This window comes from Anomaloglossus baeobatrachus, assembly GCF_048569485.1.
Source record: "Anomaloglossus baeobatrachus isolate aAnoBae1 chromosome 5 unlocalized genomic scaffold, aAnoBae1.hap1 SUPER_5_unloc_3, whole genome shotgun sequence".
Classification (NCBI taxonomy): Eukaryota; Metazoa; Chordata; class Amphibia; order Anura; family Aromobatidae; genus Anomaloglossus; species Anomaloglossus baeobatrachus.
The window spans coordinates 773,509-798,357 of NW_027441806.1; the positions used below are offsets into that span (position 1 = coordinate 773,509).

Consider the following 24,849-nt stretch of genomic DNA (forward strand, 5'->3'; position numbering starts at 1 on the left):
AGGTTCCTCACAAATTTATTAATGTCACATAGAGTATTAAATATATCAAAGTCTCTGGATGGGGAAAACCCCAATCCCTTCGATAAAACATTAATTTGTGTTTGTGACAATATATAACTGGATATATTCCAGATTGGAACACTCACCAATTCTTCAGACTCCGAGTATGGTATTTTCTTCCTGTGTTTCTTGCCTCCCCTTCGTCGTTTTTTGCACGCTTGCGGTTTTTATTGCTGTGGTTGGGAAACCACTGGTTATTTCCCATAGAAGTGGAGGTAGAGGCATTGGATGTATCAGAGAAATCATCTGAAGCATTGGAAACTGTGTGCTCTGAGAGAAAGCTGGAACCGGCAAATGAAACTTTGTTTCTCATAGATGATTTTCTTTTGTAGGAAAAAGATCTCTTATTCCAGCTGTATACTTGATTATTAGCATAGTCATCTTTGTCTCTGATAAATTTCTTTTTCTTCATCTCTGTAATGTGTTCCTCTAATTTTGCAAGGTTATTTGAGATATTCTCCTGTAATTTGCCAAAATGCTTGTTACCAGAAAAAACATTAGCTGCAGTTTGTAGGTCTTTAATTTCCTTTTTTATATCGACCAAGTCTTTCTCTTCCTCTTGCAAAATTAGTTTGATAAGATTCAAGGAACATTGAGACAAAATATTATTCCATTTATCTTGAAAGGTTTGATCATATTGTGAAGTCACTCTTTTATGGATACGGAGACCTCTGGGAATCATATCATTATTGAGATAAGTCTGTAATGAGTTATGGTCCCACCAGATCCTCATTTCTTTTTACATTTTATGTTCCAGATCTTTCATAATATTAAATAAATCATCAGGAGGAACCTCTGTCTTTTCTTTGGGTGTAGAAAAAATCATGGCTGCTTTATCAAGCCTGGCAGAGCAATTTTCATAGTCGAAAAAATTCCTTCTAGATGAATCCATATTAAATCACAATTGTGAGTAGCAATCAGTGTGAAAATAGTTTTGCAGGAGCTGGTTTAAGTAGAGCAAATAGACAAGTACAAAAAACAAACAAAACCGCTCACCACTGCAGAGACAAGCCTGAATATATCCTCCTGTTAGTCCCCTTTGGTCCGGCACGGATTACGGCAGCAAGCCGAGAAGATAATAGAAGAAAGCAGTGGAAAAATCCAGCTGGACTCCAAAGGGATAAATAAAAATGCTTCTTTATTTATATCAACTCGATTAAAAATATATATCCATTTCTCAAGTAAAGACACCGGCTTGTTCACACTGATGCATGGCAGATGTATACTACTACGCGTTTCGGCGGAACGCCTTCCTCAGGTCATAGTCAGTACAAGATTAAGAGGATATTTATAAATGTTTTTCCTGAGCAGCGAAGTAACTCACATGTCCTCAATAAATTAATTATATAGGGGAGTATACACTGCTCAGGTAAAATCACAAATTCACAAGAGAAAAGTACAAAAAGACCATGAAGTATTTATCTAACCTTAAATTACATAGGTATCCATCCAAATAAAATACAGAAAAAAATATATATATATCAATTAACATCTAGGTATAAAAATCTTATATATAGATAAATATACATATCTTTTTTTCTTTCTTTTTTTTCCCCATAAATGGACATGAAAATCAATAGACACAATAAAACCCCACTTTATAGATGTAGATAATCACATTCGTTTGTCAAAACACATTATAGGAAGCAAGATATATAAAAAGGACATTGCCCACAGGTATAAGAAGGCATTGTGTGAACAATGCCAGATTCAGTACGTAGGCTGTACAGTGGGGCCACTTAAAAAACGTATACGCAAGCACATGTCCGATTCAGTGAACACTAATACCATTGGTATCTCTGCGGTATCTAGACATTTTGCCACAGTCCACAAGGGCAATTTGACAGCTTTTAAATTCAAGGGTATAGAGAAGGTTTTTAAACCATTGAGAGGAGGCGACTATAGGAGAAAGCTACTTAATCATGAAAGTCGGTGGATTTTTATGTTGGATACCCGCCTCCCAAAGGGATTAAATAGCAGACATGATTTGATCTTATGCTATTGAGGTTTTTGAAAAAAAGAGAGAAATTTAACTTTTTTTTTTTTTTTTTGGCTGACAACTGCGAGACTAATACAACAGCACTTTATACTTCCATTGTATGAGCGTGGTTGATTTGTTGTTGTAGATCTCAACACTGATATTTCTGTCGCTCATTAATATTGACATGTGTTCTGTTTGAGCCTTACATATACGGGTAGGCATCGGCTGACAACTGCGAGACATTATAATTTTTTTTTTTTTCTCTCTCTCTCTTCTTATACCTGTGGGCAGTGTCCTTTTTATATATCTTGCTTCCTATAATGTGTTTTGACAAACGAATGTGATTATCTACATCTATAAAGTGGGGTTTTATTGTGTCTATTGATTTTCATGTCCATTTATGGGGAAAAAAAAGAAAGAAAAAAAGATATGTATATTTATCTATATATAAGATTTTCATACCTAGATGTTAATTGATATATATATATTTTTTTCTGTATTTTATTTGGATGGATACCTATGTAATTTAAGGTTAGATAAATACTTCATGGTCTTTTTGTACTTTTCTCTTGTGAATTTATGATTTTACCTGAGCAGTGTATACTCCCCTATATAATTAATTCATTGAGAACATGTGAGTTACTTCGCTGCTCAGGAAAAACATTTATAAATATCCTCTTAATCTTGTACTGACTAAGACCTGAGGAAGGCGTTCCGCCGAAACGCGTAGTAGTATACATCTGCCATGCATCAGTGTGAACAAGCCGGTGTCTTTACTTGAGAAATGGATATATATTTTTAATCGAGTTGATATAAATAAAGAAGCATTTTTATTTATCCCTTTGGAGTCCAGCTGGATTTTTCCACTGCTTTCTTCTATTATCTTCTCGGCTTGCTGCCGTAATCCGTGCCGGACCAAAGGGGACTAACAGGAGGATATATTCAGGCTTGTCTCTGCAGTGGTGAGCGGTTTTGTTTGTTTTTTGTACTTGTCCATTGAAATATATGTAATATCATACTGCATATTCCAGATATCAGCCGCCGGCCGGGGCTTTTATTTGTGTGCACTATTTTATTTGTAGCTGTGCCCCAAATATTTTATATGCGCATCATTTAATTATTGATCTTTATCAAACAATTGATTTTAATTTTTTTTTGAGTGTCTTTTATTTTTCCACCAAAAATAGTTATTAACAAAAAATTTCAAATTTAAATATTTCCTTTTGGTCTATTTACCCTATTTTACCTTATCTATATCCTTTTTGAATAACTTGAAGTGGCATAGAATACTATAAAATTATTATTTTATTTCACTTTTATACTTTTCTTAGGAGCAGCTACCACAGAAATATCTGGAAAAACAAGAAGAGACAACCACTGCAGACCACAGCCAGGAACAACTATAAATCACACCCAAAGCATCCCAGGGAGAGGTTTATAAAGAAAGTCAGAAGCTGGCAACAGAGGAAAAACCTGACAGGTTCCCAGGGTCATAGAGTCCGCTGCTGCAGAAACAGACAACTGTCAGATAACAACTCGTGCTGTCAATCTCTGGGATTTTCCAACACTTGCTGCCAATGGATTGTCAGCCGACTGTGACACCTATGTGACAACCCCTCACTATTTTTGTGTGAAATGTCTACTCCAGAGGTGAGGCAAAATCATCACATCTAAACAACAGAGAAATCTAGGCAGGAAGAATATATATTTTACAAGCATTTATTAACAAAACAACAAGTTTGGAAATGCAATTATATACAATGTGATAGGAATTCTGAAATATATCTCCAATCTGGGGCTGCGCTTTTTAGTAAAAGCAGTGGGTAATCTGAGATTAGTGAAGTATCTTAATATAATCCAGTATCAAAACATTTTACAAATGTTCATAAAGGCTCTCTCTGGGTTCGTAGAGCTCACACTGGTAAGGGTTGTGGGATCTCACAACCTGGAAGTTCCTTTCGGGGGACATTAGGGACAATTCAAAAGTTTTGGTACTGGATTATATTTAGAAAATTCACTAATCTGCGGCTCTCCACTGTATTAGTAAATAAAAAAGGCAGCCACAGATTTGTGATAAGCACTATTTAAAGGGAAAGTCATCATTGCGCTAGAAATTGGAGGATGGCACCCCCCGTAACAGTGTCAGCTGCAGATCCCTCCTATCAGTGCAGCATAACCACATTTTTTGCTTCAATCTTTTTCCCTACTTTCCTTCATTAAAACCTAGGTGTGTCTTATGGTCTGAAAAATACAATAAGTTTAAAAAGAAAGAAAATGCTTCAATTATTCACAACATGAAAAAAGTTCCTTCCCTGTGCGGCTTCTTCACATGTTTGACAAGATCTGATTTCTGAGAACTACATTTTCCAGATTTAGAACATAAAAATGGTTTATTTTGTGTGATTGTTTTGATGGTAAACAAGACCTGATTTCCTAGTAAAACATTTACCACATTCTAAGCATGAGAACATCTTCTCCCCTATTTGAGATCTTTGATGCCTAACAAGAACTGATTTCTGAATAAAACATTTCCCACACTCTGAACATGAAAATGGCTTCTCCTATGTGTGAGATCTTTGATGCCTAACATGATCTGATTTCTGAATAAAACATTTCCCACATTCTGAACATGAAAATGGCTTCTCCCCTGTATGAGATCTTTGATGCACAACAAGACCTGATTTCCTAGTAAAACATTTACCACATTCTGAGCATGAAAACATCTCCCCTGTGTGAGATCTTTGATGCCTAACAAGAACTGATTTCTGAATAAAACATTTCTCACACTTTGAACATGAAAATGGCTTCTCCCTGGTGTGAAATCTTTGATGCACAACAAGTTTTGATTTCTCATTAAAACATTTCCCACACTCTGTACATGAAAATGGCTTTTCCCCTGTGTGAGATCTTTGATGCACAACAAGTTTTGATTTCTCAATAAAACATTTCCCACACTCTGAACATGAAAATGGCTTTTCCCCCGTGTGATTTTTGTGATGTCTAACAAGGTGTGATTTTCGGATAAAACATTTCCCACATTCTGAACATGAAAACTGCTTCTTCCCAGTGTGATATTTTTGATGCGTTACAAGATTTGATTTCTGACTAAAACATTTCCCACATTCGGAACATGAAAATGGCTTTTCCCCTGTATGAGATCTTTGATGGTTAACAAGATGTGATTTCCTGGTAAAACATTTCCCACATTTTGAACATAAAAATGGTTTCTCCCTTGTAGGAGCCGTTTCTTGTTCCACGTCCCTTCTGTAACTGTTATTTTGCTTAAAATTCTGTGATAAATTGGAATTTTGGACTTGTTTGAAAAGATCAGATGATAGTGCTTTCCGAGGAAGGACTGGAAGTATATCTGGGATACCAGCATGCTCTTCATATGTATCATGTGTGATACTTTCATCATCTGTTATAAATTCTGAAGATATTAGATTTCCATCTGAACTCCCAATACAGTCATCTGCTAAAAATAAACACAATGTTACTAGTTTTTAATGATGTTATCTTGAAAGTACATTAATTTTTTTTATACCATAACATCAGAAATTAAATCTGGGAAAAAATCATTCTGAATCTGTTTTCCAATTTTGAGATCTAACAGATACATTTTCGTTAATTCAGACCTCCCATTCCTGTCTCCAGGATATCTCTCCAGTAGCACCAGTTCTCTGGAATGTGCTACACTAAATAATCTGACTGATTGTCACAATGTGAAGATATCTAAGGACAGTGGGCTCCTATACTGTTCCTCAGGCTAGGAGCCCCTAAGCTGTCCCTAATCTCTGGATTACCCCTGAAGGTGGAGATGCCATTGTACTGTACCTCACTATTCTCCTTACTAGATCTAATGTGTGATTTCCCAGGGAAGGAAAGTGAATGAGTATGATGGAAATAAAGATTAAGACAGATGGGAAAACTAAAACTAAAGCTGGTGTCACACACAGCGACAACGACAACGACGTCGCTGCTACGTCACCATTTTCTGTGACGTTGCAGCGACGTCCCGTCGCTGTGTGTGACATCCAGCAACGACCTGGCCCCTGCTGTGAGGTCGCCGGTCGTTGCTGAATGTCCAGCTTCATTTTTTGGTCGTCGCTCTCCCGCTGTGAAGCACACATCGCTGTGTGTGACAGCGAGAGAGCGACGAAATGAAGCGAGCAGGAGCAGGAGCCGGCGTCTGGCAGCTGCGGCAAGCTGTAACCAGCGTAAACATCAGGTAACCAAGGGAAGGCCTTTCCCTGGTTACCCGATATTTACCTTCGTTACCAGCCTCCGCCCTTGCTGCCAGTGCCGGCTCCTGCTCTGTGCACATGTAGCTGCAGTACACATCGGGTTAATTAACCCGATGTATACTGTAGCAAGGAGAGCAAGGAGCCAGCGCTAAGCAGTGTGCGCGGCTCCCTGCTCTCTGCAATGTGACATGTAGCTGCAGTACACATCGGGTTAATTAACCCGATGTGTACTGTACCTAGGAGAGCAGGGAGCCAGCGCTAAGCGCGGCTCCCTGCTCTCTGCACATGTAGCACAGCGACGTTATGATCGCTGCTTCTGCTGTGTTTGACAGCTAAGCAGCGATCATAACAGCGACTTACAAGGTCGCTGTTACGTCACAGAAAATGGTGACGTAACAGCGACGTCGTTGTCGCTGTCGCTTAGTGTGAACCCAGCTTTAGGCACACTGCAAACTCACAGAAACAAACAGTGAGAGACTAAGGAGAAAAGCAAGAGCAGGAAGGCAGTAACAAAAAGACATCAAGGGTTAACACCACAACAGTTCACAGCAGTAATGCACAACAACCACCTGTTAGTCTGTATCACAACACCTCCCTCACCAGACCAGTATAGGTAAACTATATCTGGCATTAATGGAATAGTCCAACCAGCATATACAGAAGGGCAGAGAATGATACTGGCTTCCTGCAGCATGTGATCAAAGACACTAACTAGCAGCCCAGCAGAGATTAACTCTTGCTAGCCTGCCTATCTGTGGTTTGATGCCTGTGTCTCCCTACACTGCTCACGGACATCAGAGACGTTAGCAGGCAGAATGTAGTTTCCACAGATCCTGACACCGCCTTGACAGTTGAATAACCTACAAACATCTCTGTGACATTGGTCCACAACATAGACAATTTCAAAGAGATTTTTTCCAAGACGAAAATAAAATAGTTAAGGACAGATGCTGGAAATTTAATGGGGATGTCCGGGACTATGACGTTGATGGTCTATCCATAAGCTTTGTAACCAAAGCAGGTAGCAGGGTCTTGCTGTCTGTGCAGATAAACATTTGGGCTCCAATTCATCAAGACTGGCGATGGACACTGAAAAATGACATCAGGGACGGAAGTGAGATTTCTGGCATAGGGAACGCTGCAGTTTGTTACGAATTACAGAAGAGGTGGCATCACACCCTTGTTCTGGCCAAGCTTTACCAATTTTGGTAAAGCTGGTTAAAACTGGCGTGACCACACACACACACACACACACACACACACACACACACACACACACACACACACACACACACACACACACACCAGCCTGTCTCCTCTTCTGCTTTAGACTCCTGCAAATGAGACCTTTGGTTGTGATGTCAAAAAGGTCTTTAAGCAGTCCTATAATCGGCATATAAACACTAGGGCCCCAAAGAGAATGGGAGCCCTGTGAAATTGCCCAGTTTCCTCGCACTCTACCCTAATGCCAACCTGTCTTCTGTTCAGTTCTTTTAGACTCCTGAAGTTAAAAGACCTTTGGTTACATCATGTCACATGACTTTGAAGTCATCAAAGGTTGTTAAACAATTAACCTTAGAATACAACTGATGAGGACCCTAAGAGAGTGGGGTTCTTAAGAATATGCGCAGTTTGACTCCTCCCAACGCTGGCCATGACTGTAACTAGGGCTTAATTTTGGAGTAGGTCTTATTTACTGGGAAACACAGTAATCATGAACCCTCTGCAGGTCTTTGAGTTGCCTTCATAACAATATAAAGAAGGCACTAGAAACAACAGCAGAAGAAGCAGAAGGAAAGAAAATACAGGTGAAAAAAACCCAGAGCAGAAAGCCTAAAAATGTAAACACAAAATTAGTGCAGAAAGTACATGAGTAGATATCTCTTACTGGATAGAGCTGGAGGAGACACATCCTGAGGAACATCGGGGTCTTCTTGTTTACAGTCCTGTGGGAGAAGAGGACGGGGACATCTCTCTGGTGTTGTCCTCTTACTGGATAGAGCTGGAGGAGACACATACAGGGACTGAATTCATTCCTTACATACAGATAATTATAGGCCGTGTGTATTTAGTCCTGTCTATTACCTGGTGATGTGAGGGGCTGGGGAACCGCCATCATGACGTCCTTGTACAGATCTTTGTGTCCTTCTAAATACTCCCACTCCTCCATGGAGAAATAGACGGTGACGTCCTGACACCTTATAGGAACCTGACACATACAATGATACCGTCACCCCCGATCCCTTCATAGCGTTACTGTATAATGTCCCAGCATTCCCAGCAGTGTCACCTCTCCAGTCAGCAGCTCAATCATCTTGTAGGTGAGTTCTAGGATCTTCTGGTCATTGATGTCCTCATGTATCGGGGGGTGAGGTGGAGGCCCCGTGATTGGGCTCAGGGGTCTTCCCCATCCCTCAGACACAGGGGCCTGACAGTGCTCACTAGAGGTCTTCTTCACTACTGTGTAATCCTGGTTATGGAGAGACACAGTAATAAATCTCACTCCAGACATTTCCAGAGTCCTCACCTCTCCAGTTCTGTCCATCTGTTATTCCCATAGATAAGAATGATGTAATGTGACGTCATCAGAATCTCTCACCTCTCCAGTAAGCCGGAAGAGGATCTCTAGGGTGAGGTGTAAAATCCTCTCCGCCATCTTGTCCCTGTTCATATCCATCCTGGATAGGAAGTTTTCTTAAACAGAATAAAACCACTGAAAGGATCTGATATTATAAATAATATAAATTTCCCAGTTTGTCAGTTAAGAAAAGGGCAATGGAATTAGGATTCGATGTTTTCTTGTTTCTAACGGAAGAAGAGGGGCCCACACATGGCGTACAGATCTGTGCACTCGCTGACGCGTACAATTTACCACCCATTTCTTGTATGAAGGCAGCAAAATAGTGAAAATTAACCCAATTACAAAATGTGCCCACATTATATTTCACTCCTAAATTAGAAAAATTAAATTATGTAAATAAAAAAGTTTAGATATTCTAAACTGGTTTTGGAGCTCGTAGACTTTACATGTCCAGGCCATCGGACGTCTACTCTACAATGTCATTACATAGCAGTGCATCTATACACAAACATGTGCAACGGAGAGGAAATCCGTCCATCTCTACTTAAGGCAAAGACGGTTTATTACTGCCTCTGCTTTCTTTGTCAATGTATACACAGCTCTACGGTGCAATGCAGCTGGAACAGCGAGGGACCTGACAGCGACACAGATCTCTGTGTGAGAGCCCATCTACCATTGGTACTTACCAGGGGCTGGCTGGCACAATTTAGCCTGGGGGGCAATCACAAACCAGTGGCCCTCAAGTTGTGGCAGCCCACTATTGGACTGTTTATCTCTGTCTGCTGCATTAAAGCGGCAGTGGTAACAGGCTTTATGAACAGGCTGGTGCATATACAGTATATGGAAACAGAGCCTAGCTTATATATGGGAACAGAGCCTAGATTATTGTGTACCTAGATACCGCAACAGAACCAAGATGACTACATAGATATGAGAACGGAAGCGAGCTTATGGGAGCAGAACCGAGATATGGGAGCAGAACTGAGCTTACTACAGAAATACGAGAGCAGAACCGAGCTTACTACAGAGATTCAAGATCAAAACTGAGCTTACTACAGAGATAAAGGAGCAGAACTGAGCTTACTACAGAGATAAGGGAGCAGAACCCAGCTTACTACAGAGATATGGGAGCAGAACTGAGCTTACTACAGAGATAAGGGAGCAGAACTGAGCTTACTACAGAGATAAGGGAGCAGAACTGAGCTTACTACAGAGATAAGGGAGCAGAACTGAGCTTACTACAGAGATAAGGGAGCAGAACTGAGCTTACTATAGAGATAAGGGAGCAGAACCGAGCTTACTATTGAGATATGAAAGCAGAACTGAGCTTACTACAGAGATTCAAGATCAGAACTGAGCTTACTACAGAGATAAGGGAGCAGAACTGAACTTACTACAGAGATTCAAGATCAGAACTGAGCTTACTACAGAGATATGGGAGCAGAACCGAGCTTACTATAGAGATGTGGGAGCAGAACCGAGCTTACTATAGAGATATGGGAGCAGAACCGAGCTTACTACAGAGATAAGGAAGCAGAACCGAGCTTACTATAGGGATAAGGGAGCAGAACCAAGCTTACTACAGAGATATGGGAGCAAAACCAAGCTTACTACAGAGATATGGGAGCAGAACCAAGCTTACTACAGAGATATGGGAGCAGAACCAAGCTTACTACAGAGATATGGGAGCAGAACCGAGCTTACTACAGAGATTAGGGAGCAGAACTGAGCTTACTACAGAGATAAGGGAGCAGAACTGAGCTTACTACAGAGATAAGGGAGCAGAACTGAGCTTACTATAGAGATAAGGGAGCAGAACCGAGCTTACTATTGAGATATGAAAGCAGAACTGAGCTTACTACAGAGATTCAAGATCAGAACTGAGCTTACTACAGAGATTCAAGATCAGAACTGAGCTTACTACAGAGATATGGGAGCAGAACCGAGCTTACTATAGAGATGTGGGAGCAGAACCGAGCTTACTATAGAGATATGGGAGCAGAACCGAGCTTACTACAGAGATAAGGAAGCAGAACCGAGCTTACTATAGGGATAAGGGAGCAGAACCAAGCTTACTACAGAGATATGGGAGCAAAACCAAGCTTACTACAGAGATATGGGAGCAGAACCAAGCTTACTACAGAGATATGGGAGCAGAACCAAGCTTACTACAGAGATATGGGAGCAGAACCAAGCTTACTACAGAGATATGGGAGCAGAACCGAGCTTACTACAGAGATATGGGAGCAGAACAGAGCTTAATATGGAGGTATGAGAGCAGAACAGAGCTTACTACATAGATATAGGAACAGAACTGAGCTTAGTGTATCACTACAGGAACACAATCATACTTACTCAGTCATCTACATAGAAACAGCAACAGAACCAAGCCTTCTACATACATACGTGAACTGAACAATCTTACTGCATACACATAGTACCATATCTAAGCTTACTACTCAAATATGCTACCATAACTGAGCTTACTATATAGATATGGGAGCAAAACCATGCTTACTACATAGATACAGTACCACTACGCAGCTAACTACATATACGACAAATACAAAGCTTCTATATTTTCAATGTTAAACACGTACAGCAAACTGATGGTATACGGACTATACACTAATGCCATCTATGTGCTGTATGTATTTTTCACGGCCCCATAGTCTTCTATTGACCATTGTCATCTGTGCTGCAGGAAAAAAAACTGACATCTCCATGTGGACCACATGGACATACGGTCTGTGTAAATACAAAGACATGTAAGTACGTAGCACAATGGGTTATAATGGGTATATATGTGGAAAAAAACCAGATATCAGAAACACGGACAGGTGAAGGAGGCCTAAGGTGACATAGCTACGTCACAGGGCAGGAAGAGGTTAATTTAACTTGTCTTTTCATTAACACAGAAAGATAAATTAAATTCTCTAACACATATATGAACGGGCTCGTGCCCACGATCAGTGTCAGCAGCGTTTTGGATGCAGAGTGTTTTCGCTGCGTCCAAAATGCTGCATTGTACAGTACAGGCACAGTGGATGGATTTATAGAAATCTCTGTCCCCCTGGGCTTTTTTTTAGACTCTCCATAAATTGACCTGTAGCGCAAGTTACTGAGCTGCAGCTTGTGACTTTTTTCTAAGAGATACTAGTGCTTTGAGTGGGAGAATACAGTGAAAATCCATTGTCAGTCGTCCTGATCGATCGTGTACACGGACAGCGCGTCTCCGCTAGAGAAAGTACCCTGCGTCCAGACCGTGAGGGCGTCTGACGGTGGGCACTCACCCTTAAAGATAAGATATAAGATACAAATGTTTTACACATACACCACAACTCTATAAGGGTATGTGACCACGGTCCAGACATGCTGCGTCCTGGAGGCAGCGTGTCCTCTCCTAAGGGGTCGCGAGTGCTCTCCAAAGGGACTGCAGCTGCCTGATAAATTGACATGCTGCTGCTCGGGGATCCACGCCAGGTCAGTTTTCGCTGCAGGCCGGGCAGTACACGCAGTGTGCATGGGATTTTTAGAAATCCATCGACTGTGTTTGTACTGTAAAATGCAGCGTTATGGATACAGCGAAAACACTCTGCATCCAAAATACTGTAAACCCTGATCATGGTCACATACACGCATCATACACACATACATAGAACCCCAAAAACATGGACATGTAAACATACAGTACAGACACGTACACCCACACAACGTACAGACACGTACACCCACACGGTGTACAGACACGTACACAGATTTATTCACATTAAGCAGATACATATTTGAAGACAATCACAAACATATAAATATACACATGCATAAACAGACATCACAATCCTATACACACAGACATGCACACATACTGGGGGGCTTTTACTTTTGATGATAGATGACAACACTTCTCTTGCATCCTGTGTGGCCCACAGACTTGTTTGATTCTCCTCTTCGGTGTGGAGGCAGCGCGCGCTGACACCAGGAATTTCAGGGCCCCATACTGGCAATATTTTCAGGCCCCTTGAGACTCCGCCAAGGTTCCACCCCAGCTCCACCTTCACCCCGCAAACCTAAAACAGTCTCACTGCCATTCTTGGAAAAACTCCACTTCCATCTTTGTCCTCCTTCTTCTGAAGTCGGGGTGCATGAAACATCCTACGTCATGCATACGTGCCGACATTGAAGTCCTGCGCAGGCGCACTTTGATCTGCCTTGCCCTGATCAGATCAAAGAATTGTAGTGCGCCTGCGTAGGACCTCAATGCTGGCTAGAGTGGATGAGGTAGGACGTGTCATGCACCCTGATTTCAGAAGGAAGAGGACAAAGATGGCCGAAAGAGGAGGCGTCACACCCGGACAACAGAGACACTCCTTTGACCAGTCTGCACCGCACCGATTAGGTGAGTATTAAAAAGTGATTATTACGCTATGCAGCGCAGTTGTCATTTTGACAGCCTGAAAAAGCTGCATGCACCGTGTTTTTGGGTTATTAAAATGACAAACCCTGATGGAATCCTCAGCCATATGCGTATTTATATATAATAAAGAGTATACAGGCTATATATACTGTATATAATATAGACGCTGCTGGCTGCATATACAGTGGGTACGGAAATTATTCTTGTTTCATAGATTTGCAAAAAGGTCTACTTTTCTGATGTTGTTCTGTCAAGAAGGATGGGGGATGGGAGCAGAGTGTACATCAATGAGAAAAGATATTAACTTTTTTTGAATTTACCAAATGGCTGCAATGAAACAAAGAGTGAAAAATGTAAAGGGGTCTGAATACTTTCCATACCCACTGTATATAATATGGGGGCTGTATATAGTGTATACACCGCACTATACTGTACACACACATCCACACTATATATAGTATATATAGACATAATGTAGACTGTAGTGTGTTCCTGGCTGTATACACAGTATGGTGCTGTGCATGAGCCGAGATACAGACACACAGATTATACTCATGAGCCACGACCGTCTCCAACGCTGAAGACACAAGGTTGAGATGGAGTCCTGGAGCTCGGCGGTGATTGGAGGATCCTCTCTCCTCGCGGTGACATCCTTCGTCTTCCGGGACGGTTCGTAGCCTCTTTAGCGCATGCACAGTAAAAACGTCACAATAATGAACAGAGGAACAGAGGGCGGTAGCGTCAGATGTCGCTGATGAGGTCATACACGGCCGGTCCCCTCTTCCGTGGCCATACTTTTAAGTAGCTGTGGCTCTGACTGGGGCCTCGGGGCTTAATAAAGCTAGGTGCCATATTTTTTGGACTATAAGACGCTTTTTACCATAAGACACACCCAGGTTTACACAGAAGAATACAGAAAAAAAACATTTTTCCTATTGAAACATCCCTGGCGGTGTAATTATTATTACTAATAAATGTACTAGGGTAGAATAGGGAGGTAATAACTCTATTGTTAGTGTCTTTCTGCAGTGTATATATTATACACACACGGCTCAGCTGCAGGCCTATACACACACACGGCTCTGCCACAGGTTTATACACACACACACGGCTCTGCCACAGGTTTATAAACACACACACACACGGCTCGCCACAGGGATATACACACATACAAATGGCTCTGCCACAGGCCTATACACACACACGGCTCTGCCACAGGTATATACACACACACGGCTCTGCCACAGGGATATACACACACAGCTCTGCTACAGGCCTATAGACACACACAGCTCTGCCACAGGCCTATAGACACACACAGCTCTGCCACAGGCCTATAGACACACACAGCTCTGCCGCAGGCCTATACACACACACAGCTCTGCCACAGGCCTATACACACACATACACACGGTTCTGCCACAGGGATATACACACACACAGCTCTGCCACAGGCCTATACACACACGGCTCTGCCACAGGGATATACACACACACGGCTCTGCTGCAGGCCTATACACACACACACGGCTCTGCCACAGGCCTATACACACGCATACACACACACACGGCTCTGCCACAGGCCTATACACACGCATACACACACACACAGCTCTGCCACAGAATATACACACACACGGCTCTGCCACAGGCCTATACACACACGACTCTGCCACAGGGATATACACACACACGGCTCTGCTACAGGGATATACACACACACAGCTCTGCGACAGGGATATACACACACACAGCTCTGCCACAGGCCTATACACACACGGCTCTGCCACAGGGATATATACACACACACGGCTCTGCCACAGGGATATACACACACACGGCTCTGCTACAGGGATATACACACACACGGCTCTGCTACAGGGATATACACACACACGGCTCTGCCACAGGGAGACACACACACACGGCTCTGCCACAGGGAGATACACACACACGGCTCTGCCACAGGGATATACACACACACGGCTCTGCCACAGGCCTATACACACACACACGGCTCTGCCACAGGAATATACACACACACGGCTCTGCCACAGGGATATACACACACACACTGCTCTGCCACAGGGATATACACACACACGGCTCTGCTACAGGGATATACACACACACGGCTCTGCTACAGGGATATACACACACACGGCTCTGCCACAGGGAGACACACACACACGGCTCTGCCACAGGGAGATACACACACACGGCTCTGCCACAGGGATATACACACACACGGCTCTGCCACAGGCCTATACACACACACACGGCTCTGCCACAGGAATATACACACACACGGCTCTGCCACAGGGATATACACACACACACTGCTCTGCCACAGGGATATACACACACACTGCTCTGCCACAGGGATATACACACACACTGCTCTGCCACAGGGATATACACACACACTGCTCTGCCACAGGGATATACACACACACTGCTCTGCCACAGGGATATACACACACACAAATGGCTCTGCTACAGGGATATACACACACGGCTCTGCTACAGGCCTATAGACACACACAGCTCTGCCACAGGCCTATACACACACATACACACGGCTCTGCCACAGGGATATACACACACACAGCTCTGCTACATGCCTATACACACACGGCTCTGCCACAGGGATATACACACACTGCTCTGCCACAGGGATATACACACACTGCTCTGCCACAGGGATATACACACACACACGGCTCTGCCACAGGCCTATACACACACATACACACACACACGGCTCTGCCTCAGGCTTATACACACACACATACACACACACACACACGGCTCTGCCACAGGCCTATACACACACACGGCTCTGCCACAGGCCTATACACACACGGCTCTGCCACAGGGATATACACACACACGGCTATGCTACAGGGATATACACACACACGGCTCTGCAAAAGGGATATACACACACACGGCTCTGCCACAGGCATATACACACACACGGCTCTGCCACAGGCCTATACACACACACACGGCTCTGCCACAGGGATATACACACACACGGCTCTGCCACAGGGATATACACACACACACGGCTCTGCCACAGGCCTATACACACACATACACACACATGGCTCTGCCACAGGCCTATACACACGCATACACACACACACGGCTCTGCCACAGGGATATACACACACACGGCTCTGCCACAGGGATATACACACACACGGCTCTGCCACAGGGATATACACACACACGGCTCTGCCACAGGGATATACACACACACGGCTCTGCCACAGGGGTATACACACACACGGCTCTGCCACAGGGATATACACACACACGGCTCTGCCACAGAGATATACACACACACGGCTCTGCCACAGGGGTATACACACACACGGCTCTGCCACAGGGATATACACACACACGGCTCTGCCACAGGCCTATACACACACGGCTCTGCCACAGGCCTATACACACACATACACACACACGGCTCTGCCACAGGGCTATACACACACACGGCTCTGCCACAGGCCTATACACACACACGGCTCTGCCACAGGTCTATACAAACACATGGCTCTGCCACAGGCCTATACACACACATACACACACACGGCTCTGCCACAGGCCTATACACACCCATACACACACACACACACACGGCTCTGCCACAGGCCTATACACACGCATACACACACACACGGCTCTGCCACAGGGATATACACACACACGGCTCTGCTACAGGGATATACACACACACGGCTCTGCCACAGGGATATACACACACACTGCTCTGCCACAGGGATATACACACACACTGCACTGCCACAGGGATATACACACACACTGCTCTGCCACAGGGATATACACACACACAAATGGCTCTGCCACAGGGATATACACACACGGCTCTGCCACAGGCATATAGACACACACAGCTCTGCCACAGGCCTATACACACACATACACACGGCTCTGCCACAGGGATATACACACACACAGCTCTGCTACAGGCCTATACACACACGGCTCTGCCACAGGGATATACACACACTGCTCTGCCACAGGGATATACACACACGCACGGCTCTGCCACAGGCCTACACACACGCATACACACACACACGGCTCTGCCACAGGCCTATACACACACACGGCTCTGCCACAGGCCTATACACACGCATACACACACACGGCTCTGCCACAGGGATATACACACACACACGGCTCTGCCACAGGCCTATACACACACGGCTCTGCCACAGGGATATACACACACACGGCTCTGCTACAGGGATATACACACACACGGCTCTGCCACAGGCCTATACACACACACGGCTCTGCCACAGGCCTATACACGCGCATACACACACGACTCTGCCACAGGCCTATACACACACGGCTCTGCCACAGGGATATACACACACACGGCTCTGCTACAGGGATATACACACACACGGCTCTGCTAAAGGGATATACACACACGGCTCTGCCACAGGCCTACACACACACACGGCTCTGCCACAGGGATATACACACACACGGCTCTGCCACAGGGATATACACACACACACGGCTCTGCCACAGGCCTATACACACACATACACACACATGGCTCTGCCACAGGCCTATACACACGCATACACACACACACGGCTCTGCCACAGGGATATACACACACACGGCTCTGCCACAGGGATATACACACACACGGCTCTGCCACAGGGATATACACACACACGGCTCTGCCACAGGGATATACACACACACGGCTCTGCCACAGGGATATACACACACACGGCTCTGCCACAGGGATATACACACACACGGCTCTGCCACAGGGATATACACACACGGCTCTGCCACAGGGATATACACACACACGGCTCTGCCACAGGGATATACACACACACGGCTCTGCCACAGGCCTATACACACATGGCTCTGCCACAGGCCTATACACACACAGCTCTGCCACAGGCCTATACACACACGGCTCTGCCACAGGCCTATACACACACACGGCTCTGCCACAGGGCTATACACACACACGGCTCTGCCACAGGCCTATACACACACGGCTCTGCCACAGGCCTATACACACACACGGCTCTGCCACAGGGCTATACACACACACGGCTCTGCCACAGGCCTATACACACACACGGCTCTGCCACAGGCCTATACACACACACGGCTCTGCCACAGGGATATACACACACACGGCTCTGCCACAGGGATATACACACACGGCTCTGCCACAGGGATATACACACACACGGCTCTGCCACAGGGATATACACACACACGGCTCTGCCACAGGCCTATACACACACGGCTCTGCCACAGGCCTATACACACACGGCTCTGCCACAGGCCTATACACACACACGGCTCTGCCACAGGGCTATACACACACACGGCTCTGCCACAGGCCTATACACACACACGGCTCTGCCACAGGCCTATACACACACACGGCTCTGCCACAGGGATATACACACACACGGCTCTGCCACAGGGATATACACACACGGCTCTGCCACAGGGATATACACACACACGGCTCTGCCACAGGGATATACACACACACGGCTCTGGCACAGGCCTATACACACACGGCTCTGCCACAGGCCTATACACACACGGCTCTGCCACAGGCCTATACACATACGGCTCTGCCACAGGCCTATACACACACGGCTCTGCCACAGGCCTATACACACACACGGCTCTGCCACAGGGCTATACACACACACGGCTCTGCCACAGGCCTATACACACACACGGCTCTGCCACAGGCATATACACACACACGGCTCTGCCACAGGGATATACACACACACGGCTCTGCCACAGGGATATACACACACACGGCTCTGCCACAGGCCTATACACACACGGCTCTGCCATAGGCCTATACACACACGGCTCTGCCACAGGCCTATACACACACACGGCTCTGCCACAGGCCTATACACACACACGGCTCTGCCACAGGGCTATACACACACACGGCTCTGCCACAGGCCTATACACACACACGGCTCTGCCACAGGTCTATATAAACACATGGCTCTGCCACAGGCCTATACACACACATACACACACAGACACACACGGCTCTGCCACAGGTATATACACACACACGGCTCTGCCACAGGCCTATACACACGCATACACACACACACACACACACACACACGGCTCTGCCACAGGTATATACACACACACGGCTCTGCCACAGGCCTATACACACGCATACACACACACACGGCTCTGCCACAGGGATATACACACACACGGCTCTGCTACAGGGATATACACACACACGGCTCTGCCACAGGGATAAACACACACACGACTCTACCACAGGGATATACACACACACGGCTCTGCCACAGGCCTATACACACGCATACACACACACGGCTCTGCCACAGGGATATACACACACATGGCTCTGCCACAGGCCTATACACATATACACACACACGGCTCTGCCACAGGCCTACACACGCGCATACACACACACACGGCTCTGCCACAGGGATATACACACACACGGCTCTGCCACAGGGATATACACAAACACGGCTCTGCCACAGGGATATACACACACACGGCTCTGCCAGAGGCCTATACACACACACGGCTCTGCCACAGGGATATACACACACACGGCTCTGCCACAGGGATATACACACACACACGGCTCTGCCACAGGGATATACACACACACGGCTCTGCCACAGGGATATACACACACACACACGGCTCTGCCACAGGGATATGCACACACACGGCTCTGCCACAGGGATATACACACACACGGCTCTGCCACAGGGATACACACACACACGGCTCTGCCACAGGGATATACACACACACGGCTCTGCTACAGGGATATACACACACACACGGCTCTGCTACAGGGATATACACACACACGGCTCTGCCACAGGGATATACACACACACTGCTCTGCCACAGGGATATACACACACACTGCTCTGCCACAGGGATATACACACACACACGGCTCTGCCACAGGCCTATACACACACATACACACACACACGGCTCTGCCACAGGCTTATACACACACACACATACACACACACACGGCTCTGCCACAGGGATATACACACACACGGCTCTGCCACAGGCCTATACACACACACACGGCTCTGCCACAGGGATATACACACACACGGCTCTGCCACAGGGATATATACACACACACGGCTCTGCCACAGGCCTATACACACACACACGGCTCTGCCACAGGCCTATACACACACATGGCTCTGCCACAGGCCTATACACACGCATACACACACGGCTCTGCCACAGGGATATACACACACACACGGCTCTGCCACAGGGATATACACACACACACGGCTCTGCCACAGGGATATACACACACACGGCTCTGCCACAGGGATATACACACACACGGCTCTGCCACAGGGATATACACACACACGGCTCTGCCACAGGGATATACACACACACGGCTCTGCCACAGGGATATACACACACACGGCTCTGCCACAGGGATATACACACACACGACTCTGCCACAGGCCTATACACACACGGCTCTGCCACAGGCCTATACACACATGGCTCTGCCACAGGCCTATACACACACACATACACACACACGGCTCTGACACAGGGCTATACACACACACGGCTCTGCCACAGGCCTATACACACACACGGCTCTGCCACAGGTCTATACAAACACATGGCTCTGCCACAGGCCTATACACACCCATACACACACACGGCTCTGCCACAGGTATATACACACACACGGCTCTGCCACAGGCCTATACACACGCATACACACACACACGGCTCTGCCACAGGGATATGCACACACACGGCTCTGCTACAGGGATATACACACACACGGCTCTGCCACAGGGATAAACACACACACGGCTCTGCCACAGGGATATACACACACACGGCTCTGCCACAGGGATATACACACACACGGCTCTGCCACAGGGATATACACACACACGGCTCTGCCAGAGGCCTATACACACACACGGCTCTGCCACAGGGATATACACACACACGGCTCTGCCACAGGGATATACACACACACACGGCTCTGCCACAGGGATATACACACACACACGGCTCTGCCACAGGGATATACACACACACACGGCTCTGCCACAGGGATATACACACACACGGCTCTGCCACAGGGATATACACACACACACGGCTCTGCCACAGGGATATACACATACACACACGGCTCTGCCACAGGCATATACACATACACACATGGCTCTGCCACAGGGAAATACAAACACGGCTCTGCTTCATTTAAATATAAACACACACAGCTCTACTACATGCATGTGTACAAACACATAGACCAACTACATACACAACTCTAATACATGTATCTATTAACAAACACAACTCTGTTAAATTCTGCACATATATACACAGCCATACAACAGGCACAGTTCCTTGTACACACTATGCATTACCTCATCTTGCAGTTTCTGATCGGTGCAGGCAGGAGATGAGCCGGTGAGAGCTGCACGGAGGCTGCAGCAGCCGAAGAACAGGACCTGCCGGGTCACCTGTCATGTGATCAGGCACATGACCTGATAGGTCCTGAAATTACTTCACCTACTCCAGTCCAGCAGCCTCCGTTCATCTCCCGGTAGCTTCCTCCCCGGCTTTGCACCGATCACATAGGTTAGTGCAGAGCTGCAGGGGGAGGGCAGCTTTCTATGAGCGGCGGGGTTCTTTGCTTCTGCTCACCGGACCCCTACACCAGGGCAGTAAACCGCTGATGGCGGCCCTGGCATGACGTCATAACACACATGGCCGCGCACAGTGAACTGCGCACGGCCGTGTCTCCTGTACAATAATGCTGCCGGCTGACACTATCTGCACCTGTAAAAGTGTCAGTGCCGGCCCGCGGCATCACAGTACAGGAGAAACGGCCGAGCGCAGTTCACTGAGCGCGGCCATGTATATGTTATAATGACATCATGCAGCAGGCGGTCGGCCCTTAACGGTTGGGAGGGCGGCCCGGGGGGCAACTGCCCCCCCGGCCCCTGGGCCAGCCCGCCCCTGGTACTTACCAATTGTAATTGTTTGGGGTCTAGTAAGTGCGATTTTTTTGGGGAGGGACGTCTGCTATCTTTTGGGGGTGTCTGCTTTCTTTGATGACGAGTCCTGCTGTATTCTTAAACGTTTTAGCTGCTTGGACACTTCCCTATGGAACTTTAACTAGGGATTATTTTTGGAGTAGGGCTTATAATTTTAGTCTAGTCAAAAAAGCCCTAAATATCCTACTAAGGCTTATTTTCAGGGTTTCAAGGAAACAGGGTAGTAAGAGCTGACGGTGCCTTCTCCCCTGTTGTGAATGTTAGTTATGTTTTGGCTGCTGGGAGGCTCCCTCTGGTGGCCAGGAAGGGTTTGGACTTGGACCAGGTGTGTTGTGCAGTGGGTGTTTCCTTTGCTAACTCTCTGCTTATTTAAGTCCTGGTCTGATTGCAGGCTGTTGCCGGATGTCAGTTGTACTTTGTATCTCCAGCCTGCTTAATCCTACTTTACATCTCATCCACTCCAGATAAGTGCTTGCTCTTTATTTATTGTCTGGTTCTTTTGTTTATCTGGGTTTGTCATTTGTTGTGGTTGGTTTCAGTTTATTTCCTTCCAGGGATTTTCTCCTCAGTGGATTGTTTAGGAACTCCCTGCAGTTCTGTGTGGAGTATAGCTCCTTTGGGTCCATGTGTTTGTGGCTTGTTGAATTTGTTATAATTCCTGTCTTTGAATGTGGGGGGCTTGCTATTCTTGTCTATTTTCTGAGGCAGAGAGTTATTCATCTTTCTTACCTTTAGGATAGTTAGTTCTCCGGCTGGGTTCGCGGTGCACAGGATGTTAGTTCACCCCTCGGCTACTTCTAGTTGTGATGGTTAGTAAGGGGATGGCGGCCAGATTAGTTGCCAATGCTCTTGTCACCTTTTGCCAATGATTTGTGGTGGTCTTCCATGGTTCCGGATCATAACAGTACATCCGGCCAACAAATTTAAAGGGTACTCTTAAGAAGGAAAAAAAAAGAAAAAAAAGCTGCTGAGAATATATATATATATATATATATATATATATATATATATATATATATATATATATATATATATATATATATATATATATATATATATATATATATATATATATATATATATATATATATATTTTTTTTTTTTGGTGTTTTTCCTCTTCTTCTTTGGGTTCTGTGGAAGATTTCTTTTCCTAGCATGGATGAATTGGGTGAGCGTGTTGCTCATCTTAATGCTAAGGTTCGTCGTATAGAGTCTTATCTTGCACAGACTCCCCTTGCAGAGCCTAAGATTCCTGTTCCTGATTTTTTTTCGGGAGATAGGGCGAGATTTTTGAGTTTCAAAAATAATTGTAAATTATTTTTTGACCTGCGCCCGAAGTCCTCAGGGAATCCCGTACAGCAGGTTAAGATTGTCATCTCCTTGCTGCGTGGTGACCCTCAGGACTGGGCCTTCTCTTTAGCGTCTGATGATCCGATTCTCAATGATGTGGACTCCTTTTTTCAGGCCTTGGGATTATTATATGACGAACCCAATATTGTGGACCAATCAGAAAAGATCGTGTTGTCCTTAACTCAGGGTTTGGATTCTGCAGAAACGTTTTGGCAGAAATTTCGAAAGTGGGCGGTCCTTACCAAATGGAATGATGATGCGCTTGCGGCTCTTTTTCGCACGGGTATTGAGATGCTGTGAAGGATGTAATGGTAGGATTTCTCGTCCCTTCTGGTCTTGATGCCTCTATGACCTTGGCCATTCAGATTGATAGGCGTTTACGTGAGCGCAGGAAGATACCTGCTAGTTTTGTGCCTGGGGAACAGCCTTTGGAGCCTATGGAGTGTGATAGGGTCCTTTCTAATGCTAGTCGGCAGGGGTTCAGACGGAAGAATAGACTGTGCTTCTATTGTGGAGACGCTTCTCATAACATCTCTGTCTGCCCTAAACGTGAAAGGAGATTGGCTACTTCTGTTACTGTGGGTTCTTTGCAACCAAAGTTTCTTTTGTCTGTCACATTGATTTGCTCATTGTCTTCCTTTTCTGCATTTGCCTTTGTGGACTCAGGGGCAGCGCTCAATTTGATGGATTTTGGGTTTGCTAGGGATTGTGGTTTCCCCATGGTTCCTTTGCAAACTCCTATTCCTTTAAGGGGCATTGATGCTACCCCTTTGGCAGAACATAAGCCCCAATTTTGGACCCAGGTGCCTATGAGAGTTGCACCAGCGCATCAGGAAACTTGTACATTTTTAGTATTGCATAATCTACAGGATACCTTGGTACTGGGATTTCCGTGGTTGCAGACCCATAATCCGGTTCTTGACTGGAGATCCTTGTCGGTAGCTAGTTGGGGTTGTCAAGGTGTGCATCAGGACCTTTCCGTGTCATCCACGTCTGCTCAGGCAGTTGATGTTCCGGCCTTCTTGTCTGATTTCCGAGATGTATTTAATGACCAGGAATCT

At 45.7% G+C, this 24,849-nt stretch overlaps 1 protein-coding gene across 1 annotated transcript in view; it reads right to left on the bottom strand.

Annotated features, from left to right (window-relative positions):
• Positions 1-3,032: 3,032 nt before the first annotated feature.
• The window catches only part of LOC142259185 (uncharacterized), a gene marked incomplete at its 5' end in the record, with an annotated part of 60,088 nt that continues 38,271 nt past the window's right edge, over positions 3,033-24,849 (bottom strand). Inside the window, one exon of the mRNA XM_075331685.1 lies at positions 3,033-5,508. Coding sequence (XP_075187800.1) covers positions 4,603-5,508 — 906 coding nt within the window. The remainder of the gene's footprint in view (positions 5,509-24,849) is intronic.